This window comes from Cornus florida, unplaced genomic scaffold (assembly GCF_030987335.1).
Source record: "Cornus florida cultivar Cherokee Brave unplaced genomic scaffold, ASM3098733v1 CherokeeBrave_3.0.0_Hap2_Chr09, whole genome shotgun sequence".
Classification (NCBI taxonomy): Eukaryota; Viridiplantae; Streptophyta; class Magnoliopsida; order Cornales; family Cornaceae; genus Cornus; species Cornus florida.
The window spans coordinates 92,964,424-92,978,008 of NW_026775579.1; the positions used below are offsets into that span (position 1 = coordinate 92,964,424).

The following is a 13,585-nucleotide window of genomic DNA, read 5'->3' on the forward strand; positions in this document are numbered from 1 at the left end:
GATTAAATTTTAGTAGCCAAAGGGTAAAAGTTCATGGTAGACAAAACACAAGTAAATTGATCTACAAGCACACACTCTCTCAACACAAAAATTATTGGAGACCAATGTGCACCCACTAGATCAGCCCAAATCCGAGCAGCCGAGCCCAAGCATGGTGACAATGTCCACGCCCAACCCCAAACAGCCGAGCCCAAGAGTCCAACCCGAGGGCGGGAGATCGCATTTCACGTAATTGCTGGCGGGGAAATTCTCATTTCTAACTTCCGAAAATTTAAATTATAAAAAAAAAAATCTCATTTTCTCTTCCTAAATTCTAAACTTCCAACCATGGCAAAGCCCAATTTGTAAGTCCATGTAAAATACGGAGTATACACTTTCCCAATATAAATAAGGTAAAATACACACAAAAAAATACAGGTATAAATATCCATGTCATCACTTCGATATTAGTTAAGTTAAGAGCGGTTTGTATGAGTCGGTCTCTCTATTACACACATTTATACACACACTCCACGTTTGCGCCTGCGAAACCCTTCACCAACGAATCAATGGCGAAACTCTCGAAGGATTCATCGGACGAAGCTTTATCGAACGGCTCAATTTCTTCGGAAGAAGAACAAATCAACGATCAGATCAACGAGGAGGAGGAGGACGACGAGGAAGAGCTGGAGGCTGTAGCCAGAACGGCTGATACCGATGAGGACGCCGGAGACAAGTCATCGTCGGACAACGATGTCACCGCTGGTGATGAGCAGGATGAAGAAGAAGAAGAAAGCGAAGAGGTAAATTTGTGATCACACATTCCAAATTTTCGTTCACTTTTATTTTATTTTATTTTTTTATTTTATTTTTTCTTTCATGCGCGCATCGGATGTAAGCTGGTTCGTGGAGAATTTGTCGTGTTAAGTTTTGTAAGTTACGGTGAAATTGCTAATGTTTAAGTGTGCATCGATGTATCAACTATTGTTTTTAGGATTAACTGGTAAGAAACTCAAGTCAATCAGACCTAATAGTTGAATCATGTTTGGTTGACTGAAGCTTTTTAGCTTCAGTTTTAGATTCTAAAATGTTTGTATTGTGTGTGTTTTAATACATTTTCTCACAATCCAAACGGGGCATGAGAAATAATGATTCTCTCATTCTTCTATATGGAAGATACTCTCTTCATTTTTATATGGTCAATGCTAATTTGTTGTCAATTTGACTCCGACAGGAAAATAAACAATTAATGAGTATGATGAATTCATACTTGTTTTTTCTTATATTTATAGTTATGTATAATTGAACCAGCTTCTCAGGAGCTGTTGTTTTATCGATCATTTTCTTTTTTAATAATGTATCGAATTAAATTAGCTGCTTAAAAGTGTTAATCATGTCTATATTGTCTTGTTGGGTTATCCCTAATCTGTTAATACATTGGTTTTGTATTTTACTTGCAGTATGAGAATGTTGGAGGTAATAGTGAAATTGGCAAGCGTGAAAATGCCAGACTAAAAGAAATGCAAAGGTTTAAGAAACGAAAGATTCAAGAAATACTGGACACACAGAATGCTGCCATTGATGCTGATATGGTGTGTTACTCTGAAAACTTATATGTCTCTAGATCATAATTTGAATTAAGTTTTATTGGTTGTGATCTAAGGCATTAATACTAATTGCGATGACAGAACAATAGGGGAAAGGGCCGCTTCAAGTATCTCTTGGAGCAAACGGAGATATTTGCTCATTTTGCCAAGGGTGATCAGTCTACATATCAGAAGAAGTCGGGAAAGTATATTTTTTTCTTTTTGGAGAGTTTTATAATCTTTTTTTATTTTATTTTATTTTATTTTTATTTTTTATATCATAAAATGTTAGTTTTTGGGTTATTTTCTCAAATTGTTGGAACAAAACAATTTTCTATATTCACGCATTCCAGTTTTAGAACATTTCTTTGGATGGTTTGGGCGAATCGGAGCCCTTCTCATGACCACTGTTACTTTAAAGTTGTCATTGCTGACAGAAAAATGTGTATGCACTTCCTTTGGCTGTTAAAATAATGTCAATTTTGCATCAATGAACAAGTAAGGCTGAAAAAAGGTAAGAGATAAAAGAGAAGAGAAAGATGAAAGAGTTTGGTGGAGCAGGAAGTCACATATTTTATTTTTAAATAAAGAAAAGGTGTAAGAGATTTGGAAACTTGAAGGGCAAGGAAGGAGAAAAGAAGAGAAAACGGGAGCAAGAAGTTTATGCAATTGCACCTAGGGTTGTAGGTGCTCACACCCAAGAAACGATGCAACAGATATCATTAAAAAATTGGCTAAAGAGAATACTCATTCAGTACTCAAAAGTCAAAACAGAAACAAAGACATTATTTTGTTAAGGATTTCACATTGGAAGCATGGATTGAGGTGATGATTGGATGATTGAAGTTTTACTTGATAAATGATAAGAGTTACAGGTGGTGGGGATTGGTGGAAATCCCAGATAGCTCTAGGGGAAGCAAGAAGTGGACAATTGGAAATGGACCCTTTCTCCTTGAGTTCAAAGTATAAGAGTGGTTAAGGGACTATTTTGAGGGTTCCATGAAGCCTTCCTTTTGTGACTTGGTGGAGGCAGTTGGGGCTTCTTTTATGAGTGGCTTTGATAGTTGAGGATCTTCTGGCTTTCTAATGCAAGTTAAGCTTATTTATAGTGAAGGCGTAGAGATAAACTGCTGTCCTATTTGCCATATAAATGGAGGGACGATGTTAACACATGCCCTCTTTGCAACTCAATGTGAAAACTCCCTTGGTTTTTGTGATTACTTGATTAGGACACGATTCGATGTAAGCATGGACGTAATTCCTACTCAAGAAATATCGTAATATCTTTAATTATTCTAATTAAAGAAAAATAATAGCATTTATTCCGTCTTCCTTTATTTTGAATGGCTTTTAAAAAGCTGCTTCTGGCTTTTCGGGGTCAAATATCATTTTTATAAGACTGTGGAGGGACATCCATAACGATTATGACAATCACAATACTCTAGTGAAAGTTGTCACTACTTGTGTTTCTTATAGGCTTTACGATTCAGTCCTTGCATCAATTTAGGCTTTCAAGCCCTAATAATATATATATATATTCTTTTGTATATTTAGGACTTCTTTTTCATCTATTTGATAGGATGGTGGGATTTGAATTCTTGCCAAATGTGGGCAATTGTACACCAAAAGATAGAGCCTCTAAAAAATTGTCTTAAGCTTGATAATTTGAACGACTTTTGCAATATTTTCAACTTATCGTAAATTGTCGCAATAATACGACAAGATTTTCGTAAGGGATTAGCATTAGAATTTTTCTATGCAATGGACCTTCCTCACATTGAGATCTCAGGACCATCCAATATACGGCTGCTTAGCTGAATAGTTATGGCAATCTTGGTTTTGATCATGATCAATTCTATAATTCCAATTAGGGAAACACAATAACACCATTGATTATCTGAATCTTGCCTTTTAGATTGATCTAAATCTTCAAATATTATTTTCTTTTAAATTTTCTCTTCCTTTAATTTAATTTAATTTTTTTTGGGTCAAAATCACTAGCCCGGCCATGTGGTGTACTTGGTTTTGAATAAGATTAACGATTGCCGGCAATTGGGAAAGGTTGCAATGACACAAACACATTGCAGTGGATGTACTACTGCAGCTGTGAACTTTTTTTGCTCTGCTCAACTTCTAAAAGAAGTAGCGATATGCATGTTTTAATCATAGAATTCTGTTAGTTTTAGATCTTAATTGTTACTTAATAAATTTTATTGGATTTTTATAGATGCTATATGGTATAGGTGACGGCTGTTAATGAGGAAAAGTTGGAAAACTTTAATCATTTTTACTTTTCATTACTTTAAAGCCGAAAAAGCACATAACAGATAAAGAAAATTGAAAGTTATGCTAATTGGACTCAACAAGACATCCGTTTACAATGTAGAATGAAAGGAGAGAGGGAATGAAGTTTGGATGGGCAAGTGTGAGGGCAAGAATTTGATTGAGGGTAGACACGTTGTTCAAAATAATATCAAAAGGTCAGGTCTATTTTTGGTTTTCCCTCTCAACCCGTAGGCGGGCGAATATTGGGTAATGCACTTTGGAAGAAAAGATCTGCACTCGTAGTATTATAAGTGAATTAATTTTACTTCTGTAATTCTATTGTGATTGGAAATATATAGTTTCTTTGTTTAATTTTTTGAGATAGATTTTTATTTATTTATTTCTGAAGGTTAGGTTTTTACTCTTGCATCTCCGGTATTCGTACACCAGCTGTTACAAGATTTAACAAAATTAGATAAAGAGAAATTAATGCCTTTCTTTTTCCTTGGGAGATGATGTTTTATTCTTTATTATTATTATTATTGGGGTAAAATGCAAAAAACTCCTCAAACTATCACGGTTTTACGAAAGAAAAAAAACTGGATTGTTAATTTGGTAAAAAAACCTGAACTATTCAAAAGATTTGCAATGATCCCCCGTCGTTATATTTTCGTTAAAATGTAATGGAAGTTCGTAATGTGCATTGCACATGACTAATGGTGGCTTTTATGACCATTATCCCTTACGCAATTGTAATGCTTCAATATTATAAAGGATAAAATGCAAAGAAAATACCCTGAACTATCAAGTTTTTGCAAATACCCCCTGACATTGTAATAATACCCCCTAAATTATCAAAAATTGCAATTTAATCTGCTGCCATTACCTATGATGGTAAATTCTTGATTTACCCATTAATTAAATTAAGTCACTTTGCTTAGTTTTCTTTGCAAATGAGTTGACCATTAATTTCATATATATGCATTTTCATTTGTACACGCACACATGTGTATGTATGTATATCATAAGTCTTTTGCATAGTTTAGGTTTTTTCTTTCCTTCATTTTATTTTTTATTTTTTATTTTTCTTTTTTTTCTTTTAACAAATTCAATATTTCAATATATATATATTTTTTTGGGGGTGGAACAGTGATAGTTCAGGGGAATTTGTTGCCTTTTGATGGGTTTTTTTTTTTTTTTTTTCATTCTATGAGGGTAACAGCTGACTAACAAGTGGGTGTTATTTGCAAATGTTGGATAGATCAAGGATTTTTTGTAGTTCAGTTTTTTAACCCTTATTATTATTATCATTATTATTGTAGTGGTAAAGTCGGATCGACTAATGGCTTATTTGTTGTTGCTTATTGCATTATGCATTTTAATATTTAACCAAGTTCAATACTTCTCAAAGGGAAAATATCCAACCAAGTTTAGTGATGGATTTCTTCTGATTCATTTGCAATTTAGGGGTCGGCATGCATCAAAGGTAACTGAAGAGGAAGAAGATGAAGAATGTCTCAAAGATGAAGAAGATGGTCTTTCTGGGACTGGAAACACACGGCTGCTGGCACAACCCTCTTGTAAAATCTCTCTCTTTCTCTATTATTGAATAGAAACTCTCCTTTTTGTTTGTGTTTAAGCCCCTACAATCAGTAGGAATTGCATAGAGATAAATAATTATTGGTTTTTGTTTTGATAAACCCGAGCATCAGTGTTTGGACTTTTTAGTGCATTTTTGAGTGTTTCACATTATTTTTTTTAAAAATAAATTTTTGCCTTCATATTGGAATTTCGTTTTGAATTACTATAGATGTGTATGATATATTGTTCTTGTGTGTGTCAGCATTGATGCCGACATGAGATCTTAATTAATGGCTGACTAAGTGTTAAATTTGTTTCTTATTGGAACAGTATACCTGCATTTAAAATGCATTACTTAATTTATATATTAGATGAGGACCACTTTTAGAATTATTGTTATTAATTAATATAAGAAAAAAAAATTCTCATTTACAAGTTCATTTTGTGGTTGTTTATTTACACTTATGTTCCTTGTTCTCTCATGGTGGGATGTGCAAAGCTGCTAGTGGCTGAAGGGCACAATATTTGACTTACTATTATCTATTACTTTTCTTGAATGGTGATCCCTAGTTGATTATGAGAAATCTGTGTCACTAAATTTTTTTGGTTAATGTTAGATGCTTCTTCTAGAAAACTTCTTCTTTTCATTGATTTTTCTTTATGTTAAAACGTGTTCCATAAATTTTTTTGGAAGTGTTAATTTTCGTTCTTTGATTTTTCATTATGCAGGTATTCAGGGAAAGATGAGGGATTACCAGCTTGCTGGACTAAACTGGCTCATTCGCCTGTATGAGAATGGTATAAATGGAATCCTTGCAGATGAAATGGTATGTGGAAACTTTATCTTTTTTTTGATAAGTATGTGGAAACTTTATCTTTGGCATTGTTTTGCATATGTTTTGTTCTGATTGTTGAATATTTTTTCTCTCACCTGTTGCATATTGTCATTGGTGATATGTGGTTTGTAATTATTTGATTCCTAGTTCATCATGATCGTTATCAATGGTATCATTGTCCAGGGACTTGGTAAAACATTGCAAACCATCTCATTATTGGGTTATCTGAACGAATTCAGAGGAATAACTGGTCCTCACATGGTTGTTGCTCCAAAATCTACACTCGGCAACTGGATGAATGAAATTCGTCGTTTTTGTCCAGTTTTGCGTGCTGTGAAGTTTCTTGGAAATCCTGATGAAAGGGTAAGTTGGTAAAACTGCTCAAGTATTTTTTTCCCTATTTGTTGTCAGATTATTGGGTGCTTTCTTATAGAAAGAATTACTTTGTGGTAATAGTTCTTCAATATCTGATTTTGCAGAAGTATATACGTGAGGAATTACTGGTTGCTGGGAAGTTTGATGTATGTGTCACTAGTTTTGAAATGGCCATTAAAGAGAAAACTGCCTTACGTCGCTTTAGCTGGCGTTACATTATCATTGATGAAGCTCATCGAATCAAGAATGAAAATTCACTTCTTTCAAAAACAATGAGGCTCTACAATACTAATTACCGCCTTCTTATCACAGGAACACCTCTTCAGGTATCTATTACATGTATTCTTCTTATTACTTGCCTATTGCATTTTATACTTCAAAGTGGGTATGAGCCAAGGGTAATTTGTTAGAAACAGTTGATTTTTGAATGTTTTCTCTGTAGATTAGCTTGAAAGTGGGTTAAGATTGGTACATATTTAAATTAGTGAACTTGATTGAGGGTAAACTGTAATCAGGTAGATACTTTTTAGCAGCTTTATGGATGGCTATAGTTGAGGCATATAAAACTTCATAGTCCACCAAATTTTGTATACTTTTCTCCTTGTCAAGAATAGCCTCTATCTGAAAGTACATCAGATGCGAAGATTGCATCCATGATTTCGGCCAAAAGGAAATCTCACTGTTGCAATTAAAATGTTTAGTTTTGATTCCGTTGATGAATAAATTCTTTTATGCTTATAGCGCAAAAACATAGTCTTATTGTTTGAAGGCAGGCCATTTCTTGATGCAATGACAAAAGTTATAGCTGTAAGGCATGACGATGTAGGTCCAAGTCTAAAAGCAATTCTGTGTGAATAATGTCACAGTTTAGGTTTATACTCTAATGCTCTGTGAAGGTGGGACCAGAACTATTATTGATGCTAATTATATTCCAGCATGATCTTATTTCGGTTTTGCACCCTGAATTGATTTGATCTTTCCTTTTTGCGAAAATAAGATTTTAAATTGGGTTTTTTTTTGCATTGTTATGGTATTCTTTCTCATTAGCAAGGGCTGAATAGCAATCCTGGGAGGTTATTTTGTTTTTATATTATGATTTCTTATTGTTTTTAGTCTTTATAGAAGTCACTGTAATATGAACAGTGAGTTAATGTAATGCAGATCTAATATTCTTGGTATTTATTCTAATGAGCAGAACAATCTTCATGAACTCTGGTCTCTTCTGAACTTTCTACTGCCTGAGATATTTAGCTCAGCTGAAACTTTTGATGAATGGTTTCAAATTTCTGGTGAAAATGACCAGCACGAAGTTGTTCAACAACTTCACAAGGTAACCCAATATTTGCATAATTTTTGAGCTCTAATTTGTTAAATCCCATCTGAAACAAAATTGTTTTCTGTATTTTCGCTTATTTAAGGTCCTCCGACCATTCCTCCTCCGAAGGTTGAAGTCGGATGTCGAGAAAGGTTTGCCTCCCAAGAAGGAAACAATACTCAAAGTTGGTATGTCCCAAATGCAAAAGCAGTACTATAGGGCTCTACTGCAGAAAGATCTTGAGGTTGTGAATGCTGGTGGAGAGCGGAAGCGTCTCCTGAATGTAGCAATGCAGCTGCGCAAATGTTGCAATCACCCATATCTTTTCCAAGGTGCTGAACCTGGCCCTCCTTATACTACAGGAGATCATCTTGTTACAAATGCTGGTAAGTGTTGTACCAAAATGTTAGTTAACATGTGTCTGTAGTGATTGTTATAGCTTTTTCAATTGATTCATTAAATTGCAGGTAAAATGGTTCTTTTGGATAAATTGCTCCCAAAGCTAAAGGAGCGTGATTCAAGGGTCCTAATATTTTCACAGGTTAATTCCTTGAATGATTATTTTCTCAATGTTCTCTTGGGATCTTTATCTTGTCATATATGCCTGTACAGTTTTTTTAAAAACTATAATATCATTTGTTCTATGCTATATTGTGGCTCTCTTTTTTCATTCTAAATGTTTGGCTGGTACAATTTTTGTTGTAAAATTCAGATGACAAGGCTGCTGGACATTCTGGAAGATTATTTGATCTTCCGTGGATACAAGTATTGTCGGATTGATGGGAATACTGGTGGAGAAGATCGTGATGCTTCCATTGAAGGTTTTAATAAACCTGGAAGTGAGAAATTTGTCTTCTTACTATCAACTAGAGCAGGAGGCCTTGGTATCAATCTTGCTACCGCAGATGTTGTCATTCTTTACGACAGTGATTGGTAAGATTTTTATTTGTTTTTACCAGGTGATGTTAGGGATTGTATTAAAATCTCTAAATTTGGTGGATCTCTTCATCACACTGCAGGAACCCACAAGTTGATTTGCAGGCTCAGGACCGTGCCCATAGGATTGGACAAAAGAAAGAAGTTCAAGTGTTCCGTTTCTGTACTGAGGTTCAACTTGTTTTGTGCACTGCATTAGTAAGCTATGTTTTCTGGAATTATAATGTAATATGTATTGTTATCTTTTAATTGATTGTCAACAGTATACTATTGAGGAGAAAGTGATCGAGAGGGCTTACAAAAAGCTTGCACTTGATGCTTTGGTGATACAACAAGGACGGTTAGCAGAGCAAAAGAGTAAGTGGTTGGTGTACAAGTTTCCTTTTTGTACTTATTTCGTAAAAGGGGTACATCGTTATCATGAATTGAATATTTGAATTTTGTCGAGTAATTTGGTGCTGCTCTTTTGTGGTGTTTTTTTTCGCAGCTGTTAATAAGGATGAGCTACTGCAAATGGTGAGGTTTGGTGCTGAAATGGTTTTTAGTTCCAAGGATAGCACAATTACAGATGAGGATATAGATAGGATCATTGCCAAGGGAGAGGAGACAACAGCTGAGCTTGATGCAAAGATGAAGAAATTTACTGAAGATGCCATAAAATTTAAAATGGATGATAGTATGTGGATTCTTATTCAACATTAAGACTCAAGCTTCTTTTCCTTCTGCATTTTATTTTGGCTTCTTCCTATTGCCAAGGAAGGCTAAATGCAGTTTATCTGGACTTGTGCAGCTGCTGATTTATATGATTTTGATGATGAAAAGGATGAAAAGTTAGATTTCAAGAAAATTGTCAGTGACAATTGGATTGAACCACCAAAAAGAGAGAGGAAACGCAAGTAAGAGTGATTTCTATTTATCCCTTGCATTATGTTGCTATGCTTCTTTTATCATAAGTTGAAACATGATTTTCTTGTCCACTTTGTCAGTTACTCGGAATCTGAATACTTTAAGCAAACAATGCGCCAAGGTGGTCCGACAAAACCAAGAGAGCCTCGAATCCCTCGCATGCCACAGTTGTAAGCATCTCTTCAAATTGTTTCCTTCTTGGATTGAGTTTAGGCTCGGAGCTGTGCTTTATATGTCTTGTCTTGTTCTGTTTACAGGCATGACTTCCAGTTTTTTAATACACAGAGGTTAAACGAGCTGTACGAAAAAGAAGTACGCTATCTCATGGTGAGTCTTATGTGATAAATCACCATATCTCTTCTGCTTTGATTCTGACATTGTTAAAAGTTCAGAAAATTTATTTGTTTTTATCTTATTTTACTTTTCATATTTTTCAGCAAACACATCAAAAGAATCAGTTAAAAGATACGATAGATGTGGATGAATCTGAAGGTAAGTTGCCTTTTTTCTTGAAAGTATGTCTTTCCAATCTACCTTTCCTTCATTGAGGCCTCCACTAATTAAGTGTTCATGATCTAGAATTGGGAGACCCTTTGACTGCTGAAGAACAGGAAGAAAAGGAGCTTCTTTTAGAAGAGGTAAGTGGATAATCTAATGTGCAATATGTTGTCATTGTAGTCCTCCTTAGCAAAATCTGAGACTCTGGATTGTAGGGATTTTCAACTTGGAGTAGAAGAGATTTCAATACCTTCCTCAGGGCCTGTGAAAAGTATGGTCGGAATGACGTAAAAAGTATTGCTTCTGAAATGGATGGTAAAACGGACGAGGAAGTCGAAAGATATGCAAAAGTTTTTAAAGGAAGATACAAAGAATTAAATGGTAAGTGGTAGTAAGTCCCATGCAACAGGATCTTCTAGGTGGATTTGTTAATTCTATGCTACTTTGATTTAGGTGAAATTGAATGTTTTGTCATGACACAAATTAAATTAATTTCCCCTGCAATCTAGTGCTTGCAATGCCCTTAATTTTTGTCTTGAATCTAACGAATTGGATTTGCAAAGACCCGTTTTTGACCTGATGACCCGTTGATTGAGCTTTGTGTGGGTCAAGCCCACCAAAACCCAGTTTTTTTGCTTGCGGGCCGTGAACCCTATTTAGTACTCTCTTGTAGCCCGGTATATAAGGGCGCTTAAGGTTTGGAGTGGGATAATTGACACTTAAAATCGCAAAGAAAGAGAGAGAGCGAGAGCTAGGGTTTGGGGGCTGAAACTTGTAATCTCGTATTTTTCGCATAGTGAAAACTTTCTTCAGATCTCTACCATGGACGTAGGCTTTGCGAACCACGCTAAATCTGTGTTCTTTGTGTGTGGTGTGTTTACTTTTCTCTCGTGTTTCTTGATGTGTTCTTGGGTTCGCTGCGTTTGTCGTAACAATTGTATTGGTGGTTCAGTTGGCTAGAACGATAAAAAAAAAAATGATTTAGTGGATGTATGTGAAGTACCTTTTATTGGCACCTAATTAATTTTGAAAGTATGTTGTTGGTTGGGATAGACCTGTAAAGTTAGATGGAAACCCATGTTTTCTTTTAAAATTTTGAGGCATGTTGTAATTTTTTTAAATTGCAAAATATGGTCTTTCCAGATTATGATAGAATCATCAAGAACATTGAAAGAGGGGAGGCTAGAATATCTAGGAAAGATGAGATCATGAAAGCAATTGGGAAGAAATTGGATCGCTACAAGAACCCATGGCTGGAATTGAAGATCCAGTATGGTCAGAACAAAGGGAAGTTGTACAATGAAGAATGTGATCGTTTCATGGTGAGATGTCCGGAAAATCCCATGTTTTGGAGGAATAGTAATGGTTTATTTTATTTGGATTTTAATGTGTTACATGAAATGCTCATTGTATTCATATAGATATGCATGGTTCACAAGCTCGGGTATGGGAACTGGGATGAGTTGAAGGCAGCATTTCGCACATCACCCTTGTTCCGTTTTGACTGGTTTGTGAAGTCTCGCACTACTCAAGAACTGGCAAGGAGATGTGATACCCTCATTCGATTGGTGGAGAGAGAAAATCAAGAATTAGATGAAAGGGAGAGACAGGCCCGCAAAGAGAAGAAGCTTGCCAAGGTGAAATTATGTTAACCTCTCTACTAACCTCTTTTCATTACTTAATGCTGTTCTTATTGGTTCATCACTGTTATTATTAATCTTTTTTGGAAGGTTAAGGAAACTCACGCACCCATGCTTCCACTGAGGCTCGAACTTCCCACCTCCCCTTTGGGGAGGAGGGGAGCTGGGCCTGTACCAGCTGGGCTATTGTCCATTTGGTGTTCATCACTGTTATTGTTTCTCTGCTCATCATATTTTTGCATTTTCGGTTCCCTTGTTTGCTCAATTAAACGTTAGTTCAAATATTCATCGTCCCAAGCCACTGAATCTTATAAATTCGAGCATTTTGTTTTTCCAGAACATGACACCATCAAAGCGTGCCTTGGCAAGGCAGGCAGCTGAGAGCCCCCCTTCAACTCTTAAGAAGCGGAAACAGTCAACAATGGATGACTATGTCAGCCCGGTATATATTTGTTCTTGATTACAGAACATGCACTCTAATTTCTCTAACGTAGTTATTTTCCCGTGGCTATACCAAAGCTGATTTTTGGTATTTCTGCAGGGAAAGAGGAGGAAATGAGGAATACAACGGGTTGTGCTACCAAACCCTTTGCCTATACTATTTCGGGATTTCTATTCAGGCGTGGCAGAGACCGCCACTATCCCATGACAAGAAATCACTATATATTTAGATTACAGAAGGTAGTTCTGAAAGCTGTTTAGATTAATATAGGAAAAGTGTATAATTGACGACATTGCGCCACCAACTAAGAGGGAGTGAGGTGGTGGACTGCACACACTTCAGTCAACGTCGGCAATTGTAGCATTGCTCATTAATATATTGGCTACTAAAGAAAAGAGAGACTACATTCCATTGAAATTCTCAGGCCATTGTTAATGCCATTTTGTTGGCTGGCATTTGTTTGGAGAGATTTTTTCCAATGTTCCCTAGACATGAGGAATTTTGTTTGATCATGAGCAGCTAGAAAAATACTCGTGTACTGGTGCAACCTCCTTGCACTATAGTCTATACTTCAAGACAGAAAAATTCTCGAACTTTCAATTTCGCATTAAATTATCTTGAACATTGCATTTTGGCATTTGCCTCTCTTAGTTAGAATACCGTTTAAAAATAGTTTTTAGTTAATGTGGCAGTCATGGACTTTGATAATGATGAAGTTTACTAGGAAGTATTTTGCAACAAGCATATATGTACTTAACCTTCTGCAATTAGTCTCTTGGACTATTTTTTGAACCAATCCCTCTTCTCTTATTTTTCAAAAGAGTAATGCTCTTGAGAGCTCCCCTGAGTTCTTATTTTGAAAGATGTATTAAATAATCGGAAAAAAATTGTCTTGATCCAAATGTGAAGAGTTTACCACCTTTTACACCATTCTCGTAATGACATTATTCTTCTCAAAACCATGCATGATGAAGCTGATAGATGATTATTAAGCCTATTAACTAAATTAAAAAAACAACTCTCAAATGTTTTATCTTGAACATAGTCAATTGATTTAGGTCTAAGTTTGTTATATTTATTTTATTTTATCAAGGAAACTCCCTTTAAAAAGAAAAATAAGAGATCTATAGTTCTTAAAAATTAACTTTTGTTCTTAGACAAATAAAAAGCCACGATAGTTGAAGAATAATTATACTTCAAGTGATCCAATGTATCAAGTGATAATT

The 13,585-nt window shown here is 35.3% G+C and overlaps 1 protein-coding gene across 1 annotated transcript; it reads left to right on the forward strand.

Moving 5' to 3' along the window:
- The first annotated feature begins 458 nt into the window (after nt 1–458).
- LOC132275248 (ISWI chromatin-remodeling complex ATPase CHR11) lies at nt 459–12,996 on the forward strand. The gene is made up of 24 exons (XM_059776702.1): nt 459–782; nt 1,440–1,571; nt 1,668–1,771; nt 5,298–5,410; nt 6,141–6,238; nt 6,431–6,610; nt 6,727–6,948; nt 7,818–7,952; nt 8,041–8,323; nt 8,405–8,478; nt 8,650–8,870; nt 8,957–9,044; nt 9,137–9,230; nt 9,361–9,549; nt 9,664–9,769; nt 9,860–9,949; nt 10,037–10,106; nt 10,217–10,271; nt 10,359–10,417; nt 10,493–10,658; nt 11,421–11,599; nt 11,699–11,914; nt 12,255–12,359; nt 12,459–12,996. Exons 1-24 carry the CDS (start codon nt 471–473, stop codon nt 12,474–12,476), a joined length of 3,309 nt encoding a protein of 1,102 aa, XP_059632685.1. The 5' UTR covers nt 459–470; the 3' UTR covers nt 12,477–12,996.
- Nucleotides 12,997–13,585: the final 589 nt, after the last annotated feature.